This window comes from Balaenoptera acutorostrata, chromosome 9, assembly GCF_949987535.1.
Source record: "Balaenoptera acutorostrata chromosome 9, mBalAcu1.1, whole genome shotgun sequence".
Classification (NCBI taxonomy): Eukaryota; Metazoa; Chordata; class Mammalia; order Artiodactyla; family Balaenopteridae; genus Balaenoptera; species Balaenoptera acutorostrata.
The window spans coordinates 12,025,619-12,044,330 of NC_080072.1; the positions used below are offsets into that span (position 1 = coordinate 12,025,619).

Below are 18,712 nucleotides of genomic sequence, written 5' to 3' on the forward strand. Positions count from 1 at the left end.
GGTTCTCTTCCTGACACAGGTTACAGTGAAAGCAGATACCAGCAAGAAGCACTTACCAGACAAGCAGGATCACAAGGCCTCCCTGGACTCGATGCTGGGGGGTTTGGAGCAGGAACTGCAGGACCTTGGAATTGCGACAGTGCCCAAGGGCCACTGTGTTTCCTGCTGGAAACCGATTGCTGGAAAGGTGGGATAGGCCAAGACGTTGATCCTACAGCCGTCTGTGTCTGTGTGTATGTCTGTCTCCATCCCACTAAGGACTGCTCTTTCTCCTTATATTCCAAGATAGTTTAATAATAGTTACTGGTCCCTTACAGTGCTCCAGGCACTGAACAAAGCACTTTACAAGTATTCCTTTATTTAATGGTCACATTAGCCCTTCAGTGGCCACAAGCCCTTTATAAAGATGAGGAACCCGAGGACTCAGGGTCATTAACTGACATGTCCAAGGTCTAGTAGGAGGTAGAGGTAAGATCCAAACCCAGGAGAGTCTGGCTCCCGAGTTTGAGCTCTTAACCAATTTCTTGTACTGCCTTCACCCAGAGGAACTTTCTCACTGCTCCCTCTGTTCAGACATTCTGGGTGTAAATCAATTGATTTCGATTTTTAGCTGCACTCGGCTCCATATCATGGCCACAGACTCCTGCTCGGGCATCATCCTTCACCAAAACCTTAATAAAGGGCTTTGAGACCTGATTTTGCATGGGGTGTGAGGTGAGGTGTTCAGATCAGAGGAATAAGAACTGTCATTGGCCTTCTCCTCTTCCAGGGGTCCCTTCCATGCCAAGGTATGGTTAGTTATCTCTTATCCATCACTGCGATGCTCTGTTTTGTTTCTCCCATCCTCTGGGGCAGTATAGTGGGAATGATCATTTATAGGCCTTTCTCAGTGTGATCGCTCAGGAAAGTTGGGCACTGTTTTACTATCCATAAAGTACGGACAAGAGACCTAGGTCTAGGCCTCAGTGTTGTGCAACTCCAGGGGGAGTCGTTTACATGGAATACTGTTGGAAGAGCGCCCTCCAGAGTCGTGCCCCCTATGGACCCTAGAGCCCCCAACTGGGCCCCCACTTGCCAGGCTTTGTTTTGTTCTCCAGGTGATCCATGCTCTAGGGCAAGCGTGGCATCCGGAGCACTTCGTCTGCGCTCACTGCAAAAGAGAGATCGGCTCCAGTCCCTTCTTTGAGCGGAGTGGCGTGGCCTACTGCCCCAAGGACTACCACCACCTTTTCTCTCCACGCTGTGCTTACTGTGGAGCTCCCATCCTGGATGTAAGTAAACCGCCCTCCCCCTGCTTTCATGTAGCTATTACTCCTCACTTAGAGCTGGGGTCAGGTTTTACAGCTCTGTAGCATTTTGATCTCTCCGGTGTGTTTCTTTTCCAGAAAGTGCTGACGGCCATGAACCAAACCTGGCACCCAGAGCACTTCTTCTGCGCTCACTGTGGAGAGGTGTTTGGTGAAGAAGGTATGACCCAGGGTGGTTACAAGAAGACCAGCAGAGCTTTTCCCTGATCTGCTTTGTTGGTCCTGGTTCTTGCCTCTACCATCCAAGTGCCCATTTCAGTACCAAATGCCATCCCTCCCTACCTTTTTCCAACATTGATGAATTTTGTTTAAATTGACTTTTTTAATCAAAGAAATACAAATGCATAGTTTAAAAATGCAAATATTACTTCAAGAGTAATATTAAAAAGAACAGTCCCTTGCTTTTCCTTTTTCCACTGCCAAATCCAGTTCTCCTCTGTAAATTTTTTAGCTTCTTCTATTATTTATTTGTATGTTTTAAATAATATATTACTATATACTGATTTTTTTCCCCCAGTTTTTAACCATTATGTATTAACTTTCTACCAGGAGAGATGAGGATTTAGAAATTTTATTACTACCCCACCTACCCCCAACATAATTCCTCCCCCATTCTCTCAGTTATAAGTAGGTCATAATTATAGGTCAGATCAGTATTCAGTGTGTATATGTTGACAGTCACATAAATATTGCTCACAGCTGAGCCACATAACAAACTGATATAGTAGAGCATGGATTTTGGGGTTAGACTGTCTGGTTCAAATCTGGGCTGTGGTATTTATCAGTTATGTGATGTTGTTCAAGTCATTTAACCTCTCTGTACCTCACTTTCCTCATGAGTAAAATGGGCCTAATAATAATGCTTACCTTCTAGGGTCATTATGAAGATTTTAAGAGACAGTATCAGTATAGCGTTTACAACAGTGCCTGGCTCATGGAGGCTGGTAATGATGATGATTATCATTATCATGGTGTCCTTTTCATACACATTTGTTTTTTTCCTGAAGTTAATATTTGGATCTCTTTTTCATTAGCTTCATTTTCATTGTACTTACCACTAATTTATCTGACAGAGCTGTGAAATCCTTCTCAGAAGGGTCAACCATGGGGCTTCCCTGGTGGCGCAGTGGTTGAGAATCTGCCTGCCAATGCAGGGGACACGGGTTCGAGCTCTGGTCTGGGAAGATCCCACATGCAGCAGAGCAACTGGGCCCGTGAGCCACAATTACTGAGCCTACGCGTCTGGAGCCTGTGCTCCGCAACAAGAGGCCGCGATAGTGAGAGACCCGCGCACCGCGATGAAGAGTGGCCCCCACTCGCCACAACTAGAGAAAGCCCTTGCACAGAAACGAAGACCCAACACAGCCATAAATTAATTAATTAATTAATTAAAAAAAAAAAAAAGGGTCTACCACATGTGGTAGTATGTCAGTTCCCCTTGTTTTCTTCTTGAAGACATCTGTCCAGGAGGCTTTGTTCCTCCTGCTCCTGCCTAAAACGGTTTCTCCTCAGGCCTGCTGAGAAGCCGTTATTCTGGGCCGGTATCTCGGGAATTATTTTTACTATTTCCCTCTATCTTTCAATACATGTTATTGCCTTTATTTTGGTGGAGCACACCTCCAGTAGCTTCTGAGAAAGAATGAATAGGAGGTAAAAGTTTTGAAACCTTGAATATCTGAAAATATTTTGTCTACCTTAAGTTGCCCGGACATAGAATTCTAGGTGGAAACTATTTCCCTTCATCATTCTGAAGACATTGCTTTGCTGTCTTCCAGCTTCCATGGTTGAGAAGTTTTTTCTTAAAATTTTGTTCTTGTTCCTGATCCTTTCTATGTGACCTGTTTTTCCCCTTTTGCAAGCTTTTTTTCCTTCTGTTTTCTGAATTTTCTTGATTTTTTTCTGACTTCTTTTTATGTTTCTTTTGAACAAATATGATTCATGCATGGAATCAGAAAGCTTCTTTATTTTTTCTGTTCCTGTCCTTTTAGAATTAACTCAGTGGGAAAAGTTTTCTTCTAAATAAAGATTTGGGCAGTCCCATGTCTTTTTTTATTGTTCTTAATAAACTCTTCTAAATAGAAAATCAATTTAAGACACAAAACACAAATCTAAGTCCTTAGGTAATTCAGTCTATGTAAGAGCTAAAGCTTTCCAACTTTAAAGTGACAGCTACACTCTCCCCTGTTGGGGCCTTTAAGCTGCAGGAGGCCAGGGAAGGGGGTTGTGGCCTTTCATTGGTCCTTTCTTGCTTCCACTCTCATACCCACTGCTAATCTTGATAGCTGACCCCTCCAGGGTTGAAACAGGGGTGGAAGAGGTGAGACTGGAGGGCAGGAAAGTTCTAACTTGTCTAATTTGCTTTGTGCTCTCCGGGCCTGTCAGATATTTAACTCTGACTTTATTTTTTTACTTGGATGTTTTTGTGGATTCAGTCCGGATCCAATTACAAATTCTTGGTGGCCCTTTACATGTCTTGGCTGGCCGTTCTCCCCTTAGCACATGGATCTTTGAGGATCCATTCCACAGAGACTCTTTTCTGCAGGATTTTCATTGTTCCCTCGAGGTGATCACTTAGAAATGATTATAATGGTTCCAGATTAACTCTTTCACTCATAGTTTCAAATAGGGACCATGGGAAACTTGCATCTTTCTCTTGCAGTCAATGGGGACTGCAGTTAATTTCAAGCGCATCACTCTATTCAGCTGCCATAGGCCCCGTCAGCCAGATGCTCACCTGGGATGAATCAAGTACCATCAGCTGTATCCCGCTAATGGCAGGGGGCACATACCCAGCTCTCTGAGTGGTCCCACTGAGTTCCCTCTCTTGACTTGCGGTTAGCCGGAACCATACCGCGTGCTTCTTGGTGGTGGTGGTGGAGCACACATAGCACAGTTTTCTCCAAAGAAATCCCTCTCTCAATTTCCCCTTCCCTTTACCTGTTTTATATCCTAGGTGTGAGTGCAGAGTTCAAGATTTGTGCAAATAGTCCGTGGCTATCTACTTTGAGGGATGTCTTGCAGCCCACTTTGAACTTTGACGTCTATTACATCTTGATGCCTTATATCTTGTTACAGTGGTCTTTGCCAAATGCTGCTGACCTTTGGTTGCCCATTTTTTATTTAAGAATGAATGAGACACTAAAATGCTAACTGGAAGCTCTGTGGGTAAGGCAGAACGTGTTGACTGGTGGACTCAACTGTACTGTACTCAGGTAGGGTGCTCTGGCCATTTTGCTGCGGGACCCCTGACTATTAATATTTTAGGTCTTTCATCTTGAATAAATTTTACCAAAGAGATATTCTCCTCTGTTGACATTACAAAAGTTAGTAAAAGAGATTGGGGGATGGGGTTTTCACCATTCGGCATGCCAACTTTTATTTAATTCTCAATTTTTAGTAGAAAGCTTGACTTCTTTTCTTATGATGTCCAGTATCCCTGATCATTGAGATCCTCTGGTTTGAAATTTATAGAAATAATCACTGCATCTTACGGTAAGATGAGAGATCTGATTTTCTGACAGCTCTTCGGACTTTCAACCAATCCTGTTTTCAGCCTTGAAGACTATTTTATGCATTCAGTTCCTGAGCCCCTTTGATGTTTTGGAGCTCAGGATGGCTTGAGTTTTATTGGCACCTCCCCTCTTCAGAGATTTAGGTTTCAGTTTGTTTTTTCTTTCTGCCAAGCTACATGCCACTCTAATACCTACTTTAAATTTTGGAGAATTTTATTGATATCTCATCTGTGGCATGTCCTTTCCTTTTCTCTTTTTTCCTATGAGTCTTTCTGTTTTAAATAATTCTTAAACTATTGTGGTGATGTTTCAAGAGGGTATGAAGATATACCTGTGTGTTGTGCCGTTCTCCTGGAGGTCAGGTCCTAAATATCAGGCAGGTTATTATGTATATTCCTAACTATTATTCATTTAATCCCCACCACAACTTTGAGAGAATAATTTTATCCCACATTTTACCAAGTTATAGATGGAAACACTGAGCATCAGGGAGGTAAAGTGATTTTTTTAAAGTCATGCAACTAGAAAATCAAATAATTGGAATTTAAATTCAGGTCTCATTTCAGCAAGTTCCATGTTTTGTTCTGCACCATCATAACTGCCCCTTGACAGAGGCTCAGTCCCTCTTCTGCTGTTGTTGTCTCTTTACTTGCTTGGCACCAACACGGTACACTTTATTTGAAGACAGACCTGGATAGAGTAGCACTGATAAAATCCATTGTCAAAGTGCTTTGTAGTAATTTGCTTGCTCACTGAAGCTTGTTCAATGCTTTTCACAAATCATTAGGTCTTTCATTTTTAGACTGCACTTTGGTTAAGCAACATTTTTCATTGAGATTTAATCTAAGTCATGATCAGTTTATATATTGCACTGGTAGCCTTAGAAGTCTGAGGGTTTGTTGAGTAGAACAGTCAGCAAGTGAATACTGCTCACAGATGATTATGATGTGGAAGTTGCCTGAGAGCAGAATAACAGGATGCAGACATATGTCAAGAAGAGACGTAAGTTAGATACAAAAGAAAAATACCCTATTCATAGGATGATCAGAAAGTGCCATGAAGGTAGCTAATTCTTACTGTTTTTGACTTGGACCCCTTCTAACCAGACAAGGCTGATTTGGTCCTTTATGACTTTACAAGAAAATATGAAGCCACACCTAAAACAGACTTATTGAGACAAGTGACAAAAAAGGCCATTTACTAATCAGAAGCTCCTCTTGGATTGTAGTTTTGTTTTCATCCTTTGTTTTCTGTAAATGGGTCTCCTGCCATATGGTTAGTCCATTAATTAGTCCAAGGCATCCTGCCTTGCCCCAAGTCACATAGTCACACACAAAGTTTCTGTAATGACAGCTTAACTACTGAGCCTCCTGGGAAATTAAATTCGTCTGCATTTTTGTTTCAGTTCAGAGAATTCCTCGTTAAGGTTCAAGTTTCTAAGCACATCGGGACTTAGCGTCCTCCCACAGGGACCAGGTCCTCAGTGCCTATGTCTTTCTTTTTAATTGTTCATTATCCAGGCCATGCAGGTGCTCCCTAATTTCCCCGGTGGCTAAGAGCCTCACCAGAATATGAACACCCTTCTTCTCTCTAAGGCACTTCGAATTGTTAGTGTTTCTCATCCGTCCTCCAGAGGTAATTGGCCCCAGAGAGAGCCTCCTGGAAAGTTAGTGCTGAAACTTCCTCAATTTATTGGATTACTAAATGCAGGGGTATCACAGCAAGCTTGGCTGGATGCTTTTGATTCCTCTCCTGAGACTCACCTGAGTTGAAATGGAGGCTGTTACTTCTCTGCTGTCTCATTCTTGAGACCCGATACCCTGTAAATGCCTAGATGAGGGTCATTCCTAGGTCTGTCGGAATGTCTTATAATTTTCTCGAGTGACACCTACTTACAGGCAAGCACGGTTTTACGCCATTTGCTTTATGAAGCATCAGCATCACCTTGGGGACTTGTCCAGAACGCAAATTTTCGAGCCCATCCCAAACCTACTGAATCAGAAACTCTGGGTGGGATGGGGCCCAGCAGTCAGCATACTGACAAACTCTCCAGGTGATGGATGCACGTTATAGTTTGTGTGCCACACAAAAGCAAGAAAGATGGTTGTGGGTGTTGGTTTGTTTTTCTTAAATAGCAGGACTGCCTGCTTTCAGTTTATTTATGTATGTATGTATGTATGGCTGCGTTGGGTCTTCGTTACTGCGCGCGGGCTTTCTCTAGTTGCAGTGAGCGGGGGCTACTCTTGCTGCGGAACACGGGCTCTAGGCACATGGGCTTCAGTAGTTGTGGCTCATGGGCTCTAGAGCGCAGGCTCAGTAATTGTGGCTCACGGGCTTAGTTGCTCTGCGGCATGTGGGATCTTCCCAGACCAGGGATTGAACCTGTGTCCCCTGCATTGGCAGGCAGATTCTTATCCACTGTGCCACCAGGGAACTCCCATGCCTGCTTTCAGTTTTGTACTTGATCAGACTCTAGACATTCTTCAATAAAGTGAAAAAGCAAAGTGAGCTTTTCTGTGTCTCAGGGGTAGAAAAGAAGAATACAGGACAGCTTATAAAATTATTAGTTTACATTCTTAGATATAGAGACCTCAGAAGTCTATTAAATTGTCTGCTGTTCAAAGAAAGCATAGTTGAACAAGGTAAGGCATATCAAAAAGTGACCGCAGATAACAGACCACTGCAGCTACATGATTTGGGTCCCAAACCTGGCTACTCCTATTGCCTGGTTTTGGTCTGGCTGCTACTATCAAAGCGTATTTCTAGAAATAATGTTTCTTGGATGGGCTGCTTTCCAATCCACTGTGCATGTTTTGCTTACATGCTGTTTTGGTGGGGCACAGTTAGAGAGCTCTCATATTTACAAAGTTATTGGGTTATGATATTTGGGCTCAGCTAATACTCTCAGTTCCCACAGAGAGGTCAAGGTCAGAATGCATTTAAGCTAGGGGTGTGACATCCAAGTTAGGCTTTGAAGTTAGGCCTAGATTTGAATGTCAGCTCCTCCACTGACATTGGTTATATGTAATTTCTTTGAGCTTCCCTTTTCTCACCTGTAAAATGGGAGGAATGCTGTGAAGAGTCTAATTTTGATTTAATACTGTAGGAAGAGCCCTCAGTTGGAACCAGTACAAAGTACTTCCCTGCACAAATGGGATTGCTAACAGTCCTCTTCATCTTAGGGAGACTCTCCTTGTAAACGCTAAGGAGAGTTTCTTCCAGAAAATTTCTCCTGTTTATACATGTTCTAGTTGATCTTGAAGTGGGGCAACCCTATTCTGAAGCGGATGGTCTCAATTTTGCTATTGTAATATTGTTCACATGTCTGCTCATTCGATAAATATTTATTGAGCAGCTACTTTGTATGTGTCAGGTACTATTCTAGGTACTAGGGAGACAATGACAAAAAACAAAGTTCCTGCCTTCATGGTGCATATATGCTAGTGAGAAAGACAGACAATAATCAAACTAGCCAACTAACTAATTAACTAACTTGCTCTGTGTGTTAGGAGAGGTTGTGGGGAGAGTGACAGGGCTTTGTTTGAAATAGGGTGATCTGATCAGTTGTTCTCTTAAGCAGACTCCTGAGTTAAGTGAAGAACCAAACCATCTGGGTATCTTGGGAAGTGATTTTTGAAGCAGAGGGAATATATCACTTGAATAAGTGCTTGAGGATGCATTAGTTTATTATATTTTTCTTTTTTTTAATGTAAAGACAATAAGAAGACTTTGCATACAATTTCATTTATAATCTATTACCTTCTTAACCTAATGCAACAAAAAATTTGCCCTACCAATATTTTTTCTACATTTATTAATATTTATGAATACAAAAGTTATAGTGTATCTGAAATTCCTTTTTTTTAAACTTATTTCTCCATGTCGTTTCATAATTTTATAATAATAATTTAAATAATATCGGTTATTCCATTAGGGCTTTCTTTATGTAAACAAATTATAATGGATTATATGCCTGAAGATGTTCATTGAAGCATTATAGTTCCAAACACTGAAAACAACTACAATAAATGTGCTTGTAGTAGTATAGTTAGATTACTTCTGGTGTCTTAGTAGTGTTGTAATGACTTTTTTTAAATTAATTAATTAATTAATTAATTAATTTGTGGCTGCGTTGGGTCTTCGTTGCTGCACACGGGCTTTCTCTACTTGCGGTGAGCGGGGGCTACTCTTCGTTGTGGTGCACTTGGCTTCTCGTAGCGGTGGCTTCTCTTGTTGCAGAGCATGGGCTTTAGGCACACGGGCTTCAGTAGATGTGGCTCATGGGCTCTAGAGTGCAGGCTCAGTAGTTGTGGTGCACGAGCTTAGTTGCTCCGCGGCATGTGGGATCTTCCTGGACCAGGGCTCGAACCCATGTCCCCTGCATTGGCAGGCGGATTCTTAACTACTGCGCCACTAAGGAAGTCCTGTAATGACTATCTTTAAACATAGAATTTTCTTCTCTTGAATTATTTGTATGGATTAATTTCCAGGATTGAGATATTTATATATTTAAAAGAAATCTTTTTTTTTCTTAATCTTTATTGGAGTATAATTGCTTCACAATACTGTTAGTGTCTGTTGCACAACAAAGCGAATCAGCCATATGCATACACATGTCCCCATATCCCCTCCCTCTTGAGCCTCCCTCCCATCCTCCCTATCCCACCCCTCTAGGTCATCGCAAAGTACTGAACCGATCTCCCTGTCCTATGCTGCTGCTTCCCAGCAACCAACTATTTTACATTCGGTAGTGTATATATGTCGATGCTACTCTCACATCACCCCAGCTTCACCCTCCCACCCCATGTCCTCAAGTCCATTATCTATGTCTACCTCTTTATTTCTGCCCTGCAACTAGGTTCATCAGTACCATTTTTTTTTTAGATTCCATATATATGTGTTAGCATACAGTATTTGTTTTTCTCTTTCTGACTTACTTCACTCTGTATGACAGACTCTAGGTCCATCCACCTCACTGCAAATAACTCAATTTTGTTTCTTTTTATGGCTGAGGAATATTCCATTGTATATATGTGCCATGTCTTCTTTATCCATTCATCTGTTGATGGGCATTTAGGTCAGTTCCATGGCCTGGCTATGGTAAATAGCTGCAATGAACATTGTGGTACATGTGCCTTTTTGAATTATGGTTTTCTCTGGGTATATGCCCAGTAGTGGGATTGCTGGGTCATATGGTATTTATATTTTTAGTTTTTTAAGGAACCTCCATACTGTTTTCCGTAGTGACTGTATCAGTTTACATTCCCACCAACAGTGCAAGAGGGTTCCCTTTTTACCACACCCTTTCCAGCATTTATTGTTTCTAGATTTTTTGATAATGGCCATTGTGAATGGTGTGAGGTGATATCTCATTGTAGTTTTGATTTGCATTTCTCTAATAATTAGTGATGTTGAGCATCTTTTCATGTGCCTCTTGTCCATATGTATGTCTTCCTTGGTGAAATGTCTATTTAGGTCTTCCACCCACTTTTTAACTGGATTGTTTGTTTTTTTGATATTGAGCTTCATGAGATGTTTATATATTTTAGAGATTAATCCTTTGTCTGTTGTTTCATTTGCAAATATTTTCTCCCATTCTGAGGGTTGTCCTTTTGTCTTGTTTATGGTTTCCTTTGCTGTGCAAAAGCTTTTAAGTTTAATTAAGTCTCACTTGTTTATTTTTGTTTTTATTTCTGTTACTCTAGGAGGTGGGTCATAAAAGATCTTGCTGTGGTTTATGTCAAAGAGTGTTTTTCCTATGTTTTCCTCTAAGAGTTTTATAGTGTCTGGTCTTACATTTAAGTCTTCAATCCATTTGGAGTTTACTTTTGTGTATGGGGCTAGGTAGTGTTCTAATTTCATTCTTTTACATGTAGCTGTCCAGTTTTCCCAGCACCACTTAGTGAAGAATCTGTCTTTTCTCCATTTTATGTTCTTGCCTCCTTTGTCATAAATTAGGTGCCCATACGTGCGTGGGTTTATCACTGGGCATTCTATCCTGTACCATTGATCTATATTTCTGTTTTTGTGCCAGTACCATTCTGTCTTGATTACTGTAGCTTTGTGGTATAGTTTGAAGTCGGGGAGGCTGATTCCTCCAACTCCGTTTTTCTTTCTCAAGATTCCTTTGGCTATTTGGGGTCTTTTGTGTTTCCATGCGAACTGTAAAATTTTTTGTTCTAATTCTGTGAAGAATGCCATTGGTAGTTTGATAGGGATTGCATTGGATCTGTAGATTGCTTTGGGTAGTATAGCCATTTTCACAATATTAATTCTTCCAATCCAAGAACATGGTGTATTTCTCCATCTATTTATGTCATCTTTGATTTCTTTCATCAGTGTTTTATAGTTTTCTGAGTACGAGTCTTCTGCTTCCTTAGACAGGTTTATTCCTAGGTGTTTTATTCTTTTTGTTGCAATGGTAAATGGGAGTGTTTCCTTAATTTCTCTTTCTGATTTTTTGTTGCTGGTGTATAGGAATGCCAGAGATTTCTGTGCATTAATTTTGTATCCTGCAACCTTACCAAATTCATTGATTAGTTCTAGTAGTTTTCTGGTGGCATCTTTAGGATTTTCTATGTATTGTATTATGTCATCGGCAAGCAGTGACAGTTATACTTCTTCTTTTCCAATTTGTATTCCTCTTATTGCTTTTTCTTCTCTGTTTGCCGTGGCTAGGACTTCCAAAACTATGTTGAATAAGAGTGGCTAGAATGGACATCCTTGTCTTGTTCCTGATCTTAGTGGAAATGCTTTCAGTTCTTCACCATTGAGAATGATGTTTGCTATGGGTTTGTCGTATATGGCCTTTATTATGTTGAAGTAGGTTCCCTCTATGCCCACTTTCTGGAGAGTTTTTATCATAAATGGGTGTTGAATTTTGTCAAAAGCTTTTTCTGCATCTATTGAGAGGATCATATGGTTTTTATTCTTCAATTTGTTAATATGGTGTATCACATTGAGTGATTTGCATATATTGAAGAATCCTTGCATCCCTGGGATAAATCCCACTTGATCATGGTGTATGATCCTTTTAATGTGTTGTTGGATTCTGTTTGCTAGTATTTTGCTGAGGATTTTTGCATCTATATTCATCAGTGATATTGGTCTGTAATTTTCTTTTCTTGTAGTATCTTTGTCTGGTTTTGGTATCAGGGTGATGGTGGCCTCATAGAATGAGTTTGGGAGTGTTCCTTCCTCTGCAATTTTTTGGAAGAGTTTCAGAAGGATGGGTGTTAGCTCTTCTCTAAATGTTTGATAGAATTCACCTGTGAAGCCATGTGGTCCTGGGCTTTTGTTTGTTGGAAGATTTTTAATCACAGTTTCAATTTCATTACTTGTGATTAGTGTGTTCATATTCTCTATTTCTTCCTGGTTCAGTCTTGGAAGATTATACCTTTCTAAGAATTTGTCCATTTATTCCAGATTGTACATTTTATTGGCATGGAGTTGCTTTTAGTAGTCTCTTAGGATGCTTGTATTTCTGTGGTGTCTGTTGTAACTTCTCCTTTTTCATTTCTAATTTTATTGATTTGAGCCCTCTCCCTCTTTTTCTTGATGAGTCTGGCTAATGGTTTATCAATTTTGTTTATCTTCTCAAAAAAACAGCTTTTAGTTTCATTGATCTTTGCTATTGTTTGCTTTGTTTCTATTTCATTTATTTCTGCACTGATCTTTATGATTTCTTTCCTTCTGCTAACTTTGGGTTTTGTTTGTTCTTCTTTCTCTAGTTCCTTTACGTGTAAGGTTAGATTGTTCATTTGACATTTTTCTTGTTTCTTGAGGTAGGATTGTATAGCTATAAACTTCCCTCTTAGAACTGCTTTTGCTGCATCCTTTAGGTTTTGGATCATCATGTTTTCGTTGTCATTTGCTCTAGGTATTTTTTGATTTCCTCTTTGATTTCTTCAGTGATCTCTTAGTTATTTAATAACATATTGTTTAGCCTCCATGTGTTTGTGTTTTTTACGTTTTTTTCCCTGTAATTCATTTCTAGTATCATAGCATTGTGGTCAGAAAAGATGCTTGATATGATTTCAATTTTCTTAAATTTACTGAGGCTTGATTTGTGACCCAAGATGTGATCTATCCTGGAGAATGTTCTGTGCGCACTTGAGAAGAACATGTAATCTGCTGTTTTTGGATGGAATGTCCTATAAATATCAATTAAATCTATCTGGTCTATTGTGTCATTTAAAGCTTTTGTTTCCTTATTTTTCTGTCTGGATGGTCTGTCCATTGGTGTAAGTGAGGTGTTAAAGTCCCCCACTATTATTGTGTTAACTGTCAATTTCCTCTTTTATAGCTGTTAGCAGTTGCCTTATGTATTGAGGTGCTCCTGTGTTGGGTGCATATATATTTATAATTGATATATCTTCTACTTGGATTGATCCCCTGATCAATATGTAGTGTCCTTGTCTTTTGTAACATTCTTTATTTTAAAGTCTATTTTATCTGATATGAGTATTGCTACTCCAGCTTTCTTTTTTTTTTTTTTTAATTTTATTTATTTATTTATTTATTTTTGGCTGTGTTGGGTCTTCGTTTCTGTGCAAGGGCTTTCTCCAGTTGCGGCAAGCGGGGGCCATTCTTCATCACGGTGCGTGGGCCTCTCACTATCGCAGCCTCTCTTGTTGCGGAGCACAGGCTACAGACCCGCAGGCTCAGTAATTGTGGCTCATGGGCCTAGTTGCTCCACGGCATGTGGGATCTTCCCAGACCAGGGCTTGAACCCGTGTCCCCTGTGTTGGCAGGCAGACTCTCAACCACTGCACCACCAGGGAAGCCCTCCAGCTTTCTTTTGATTTCCATTTGCATGGAATATCTTTTTCCATCCCCTCACTTTCAGTCTGTATGTGTCCCTAGGTCTGAAGTGGGTCTCTTGTAGACAGCATATATATGGGTCTTGTTTTTGTATCCATTCAGCAAGCCTGTGTCTTTTGGTTGGAGCATTTAATCCATTCATGTTTAAGGTAATTATCAATATGTATGTTCCTATTACCATTTTCTTAATTGTTTGGGGTTTGTTTTTGTAGGTCCTTTTCTTCTCTTGTGTTTCCCACTTAGAGAAGTTCCTTTAGCATTTGTTGTAGAGCTGGTTTGGTGGTGCTGAATTCTCTTAGCTTTTGCTTGTCTGTAAAGCTTTTGATTTCTCCATCGAATCTGAATGAGATCTTTGCCGGGTAGAGTAATCTTGGTTGTAGGTTCTTCCCTTTCATCACTTTAAGTATATCATGCCACTCCCTTCTGGCTTGTAGAGTTTCTGCTGAGAAGTCAGCTGTTAACCTTATGGGAGTTCCCTTGTATGTTATTTGTCATTTTTCCCTTGCTGCTTTCAATAATTTTTCTTTGTCTTTAATTTTTGCCAATTTGATTACTATGTGTCTCGGCATATTTCTCCTTGGGTTTATCCTGTATGGGACTCTCTGCGCTTCCTGGACTTGGGTGGCTATTTCCTTTCCCATGTTAGGGAAGTTTTTGACTATAATCTCTTCAAATATTTTCTTGGGTCCTTCCTCTCTCTCTTCTCCTTCTGGGACCCCTATAATGCAAATGTTGTTGCGTTTAATGTTGTCCCAGAGGTCTCTTAGGCTGTCTTCATTTCTTTTCATTCTTTTTTCTTTATTCTGTTCCGCAGCAGTGAATTCCATCATTCTGTTTTCCAGGTCACTTATCCGTTCTTCTGCCTCAGTTATTCTGCTATTGATTCCTTCTAGTGTATTTTTCATTACAGTTATCGTATTGTTCATCTCTGTTTGTTTGTTCTTTAATTCTTCTAGATCTTTGTTAAACATTTCTTGCATCTTCTTGATCTTTGCCTCCATTATTTTTCCGAGGTCCTGGATCATCTTCACTATCATTTTCTGAATTCTTTTTCTGGAAGATTGCCTATCTCCATTTCATTTAGTTGTTTTTCTGGGGTTTTATCTTGTTCCTTCATCTGGTACATAGCCCTCTGCCTTTTCATCTTGTCTATTTTTCTGTGAATGTGGTTTTTGTTCCACAGGCTCTAGGATTGTAGTTCTTCTTGCTTCTGCTGTCTGCCCTCTGGTGGATGAGGCTATCTCTATACTGATATTTCTAATATAAGATTACAGGTTTTTTCATTTACTGAAATTGTTTTATATTATGCTTGTATCTTTTTTTCACACTGAAAACCTTGCCTACCAAGGGTATTACCAAATTACTATAACTGATTATTTGCTTTCTTATAAATCTACCCATATTATTTTAAAGAAATCAATATAAATGTTGCAAAAACAAGATTATTGAAAAAAGTTTAAAATTTCTTTGTAGCTCTTTTTGTCTTTAGGATAGATCCAGTATGACTATACAGTCAAAATACTATGTTTTAAAGACACATGAATGAATCGTTGCCTTTCTTTAGTCATATCATCAATTTGATATACAGTTAAGTTAACTTGCTTAAACTTGGTTTAATTTTTAGGGATTGATTTTCTATTTTATTTTATATTTTAAAAAATTTTATAAAACAATACTTTAAATCATGCATCCAGTTAGGAACTCTTGTATTAGCTATATTTTTCTGAGATATAATTAGCAGATATTTTCCTCAGTTTGTTCTTTGTCTTTGTCTTTGCTTATGATATTTTTTCGTCATGCATAAGTCATTCATATGTATTTTTAATGTGGCTAAATTTATTAGTCTCTAACTTGCTTTTGAAATGTGATCCGTTTTTATTACAATTTTCTCATTCCCCGATTAAAGAGGAACCTATCCATATTTAATTCAAGTATTTGTAGAGTTTTCATTACTATATTTAGATCTTGCATCAATTTGGAAATTATTACTTAATAGTACTTTATTTTTAAATATTAGGCACTAGGGATATAATGTGACCAGACCAACAATATCTAGTTTCTTTTAGAGCAAATGTTCCATTGATGGACGACAGACCACAAAATTTCAGATAATGGAAAATGTTATAAAGACAATAAAAAAGATGAAGTGTAGATACAGGCTAAAGAGATGCCTCTCTGATAAGATGATATTTGAGCTGATTTCTGAAACACAAGGTGAAGCTAGCCATATCAAGGCCTGGGGCAGAACTGTACAGGCTGAGGGAGTACTCAGTACAAAGGCATTGAGGAGGAATAGACCTTAATGCTTATTAAATGCTTACTATGAAACAGACACAATACGGAAACACTTTACCTGCATTATCTCATATATTTCTTCTAACAGCCCTTTGGGGTAGGTATCTATTAGCACCATTTTGAATATGAAGACACTGAGTTTGGGAGCGTTTAAATCATTGGCCTCTTCTCAGTCTCTACCCTGGTTTAAGGTCTCACAGTGCAGTAGTGAACCCTTGATTTTTCTCTCTCCAGGCTTTCATGAGAAGGACAAGAAGCCGTATTGCCGGAAGGATTTCTTAGCCATGTTCTCACCCAAGTGTGGCGGCTGCAACCGCCCAGTGTTGGAAAACTACCTTTCAGCCATGGACACTGTCTGGCACCCAGAGTGCTTTGTCTGTGGGGTCTGTATACTCGCTTATCTTTTGGATTTAGGGAAAGTCAGGGTTCTCCTTTCTGAGAGGCAGTTGGTAAGAGGGTTCACAGCTCGGGATGAGAATTTGACAGGGGCCTTCTTAAAAGAAACATGAAACACAGCCTCCATCGTGGGCATTTGCTTGTCTGTCTTGCAAATGGGCAATATTCTAGCGTCTATTTGTCAAGAACCCAAGTGAATTCCTGCACTGGCAGGAAACTAGCAGGGATTTCAAGGCTGAAGTTTTGCTGATGCTTTTACTGCTTGACATCTGCCTCCCTTTTCTTTTTCTTCTCTCCACCACCCCACCCAGGACTGCTTTAGCAGTTTTTCTACTGGCTCCTTCTTTGAACTGGATGGACGTCCCTTCTGTGAACTCCACTACCATCACCGCCGAGGAACCCTTTGCCACGGATGTGGGCAGCCCATCACTGGTCGCTGCATCAGTGCCATGGGCTACAAGTTCCATCCTGAGCACTTTGTATGTGCTTTCTGCCTGACGCAGCTGTCGAAGGGAATCTTCAGAGAGCAGAATGACAAGACCTACTGTCAACCCTGCTTCAATAAGCTCTTCCCACTGTAATCTCAGCTAAACCCACACCCTCTTCTGATTTGCTATAAAATTTAAACCAAGAGAGGAGAGAGTACATTTGTAGTTACTGACCTTCTGCTCAATAGGCTTACAGAGAAGGCAAAGATGATGAACAAATAAGGGAACGTCTAGATGTTACACGACTAGGCTTGTGGTATTAAGTTTTGATTTCAAGTCTTACTTTTTTTTTTTATCAGGTACTTGAATTTAGATCTGGGAGCTGCTGTCTAGTGCCTCTGCAGATGTATTTTCCACATGCACACATTCATTCCACACTGGTTTACTCACATTTCTCCATTTTCACCCCTATGATGACTCTACTCAGATATTCTCTTTTCTGGCCCTCATAACTGGGTCTTTTAAGCTACCCGCATTTCCCTGTGACTCACTTTCTCACAATCACTGCTGCAGACTTTATTTTGCTGTTAGGAATCATGATATCACTCTTAAGCTCCTTGCATTTCCCTTCAGTGTATTTCTTTTTCAAGAGAAAGTAGATTTTTAACTGGACAACTTTGAATACTGACATCATTGATAAATAAAGTAGCTTGTGGTTTTAATGGCTCAATGTCATATTACTTTGGTAAATAAACTTTCTGCTTCCCATGTTATATACTAGGCACAATGTGCAATTAAATTTGTATCATACCTCTTGTTTACTTCCATACAATGGACACTTCGTTTAAATCAAAAGAAATTAAAAGAGGGGACTCCTAGTCACTAACTTTTCTCTTAATTTGGGCTCATAACATTCACTTTATTTTATTTTTTGCACTTCGGTGATTGATTAAAAGATGGCAAAGCTTCTTAAAAGTTTTTCATCACTTTGTTTACCTATGGAAAAAGTGATTTCCACCAGGCAATTCCAAATTCATATTTGCATATGTATGCATATCTCCAAACTCATAAATTTGTATATATTTGTCCAATTTTCTTGTATATCAATTATATCTCAATAAAGCTGTTTAAAAAAATGAAACATGCATCTTCCTTAATTCATAGTTGTCTCATAAAGACAAACAAGATGGCTGTTCTTAGAGCATCTCTGAAGAAAGATGCTATAAAACCTCATTTCACCATTTTCCAGTTAGGATTAGGAAATCCCAGGCCCACCTAAAAAAAAAATCTCCACTTAATTATTTTTTCCTCTGAAAAATATTATAAGTAAAATTGTACAAAAGCTTGCCAGGCTATTAAGGAATCTGACCTTCTCATGTCCTATCTCAAGTCAGCTTCAGAAGGAGCCATGCTTCTTCAAAAGAAATCTCGATAAGGTCTATACCATATCTCTCTTACCATGATCTTAAAAATAACTGTTTGATTATTTGTTATTAAAAAATTTTCAGGGACTTCCCTGGTGGCGCAGTGGTTAAGAATCCACCTGCCAATGCAGGGGACACGAGTTCGAGCCCTGGTCCAGGAAGATCCCACATGCTGCGAAGCAACTAAGCCCGTGGGCCACAACTACTGAGCCTGCTCTCTAGAGCCTGCGAGCCACAACTACTGAGCCCACGAGCCACAACTACTGAAGCCCACACGCCTAGAGCCTTGCTCTGCAGCAAGAGAAGCCACTGCAGTGAGAAGCCTGCACACCATAACGAAGAGTAGCCACCGCTAGCGGCAACTAGAGAAAGCCCATGCAGCAATGAAGACACAACGCAGCCAAAAATAAATAGATAAATGTATTTAAAAAAAATTTTTTTAATTACTGAGGAAAACTCCTTCACTGGAGGTATTTTTAAAAATAGGGCTGAATTTGGTGTCTTTAGATTATTAATGTGGGCACAGA

General features: G+C 39.7%; 1 protein-coding gene across 4 annotated transcripts in view; it reads left to right on the plus strand.

Moving 5' to 3' along the window:
- LPXN (leupaxin) overlaps positions 1-17,864 on the plus strand; it is a 43,786-nt gene extending 25,922 nt beyond the window's left edge. For all 4 annotated transcript variants that reach the window (XM_057552202.1, XM_007196480.2, XM_007196481.3 and 1 more), the window contains 5 exons: positions 20-187; positions 1,098-1,271; positions 1,386-1,467; positions 16,172-16,320; positions 16,645-17,864. In XM_057552202.1, coding sequence (XP_057408185.1) covers positions 20-187; positions 1,098-1,271; positions 1,386-1,467; positions 16,172-16,320; positions 16,645-16,914 — 843 coding nt within the window. In that variant the 3' untranslated portion in view covers positions 16,915-17,864. The remainder of the gene's footprint in view (positions 1-19; positions 188-1,097; positions 1,272-1,385; positions 1,468-16,171; positions 16,321-16,644) is intronic.
- The last annotated feature ends 848 nt before the right edge of the window (positions 17,865-18,712 follow it).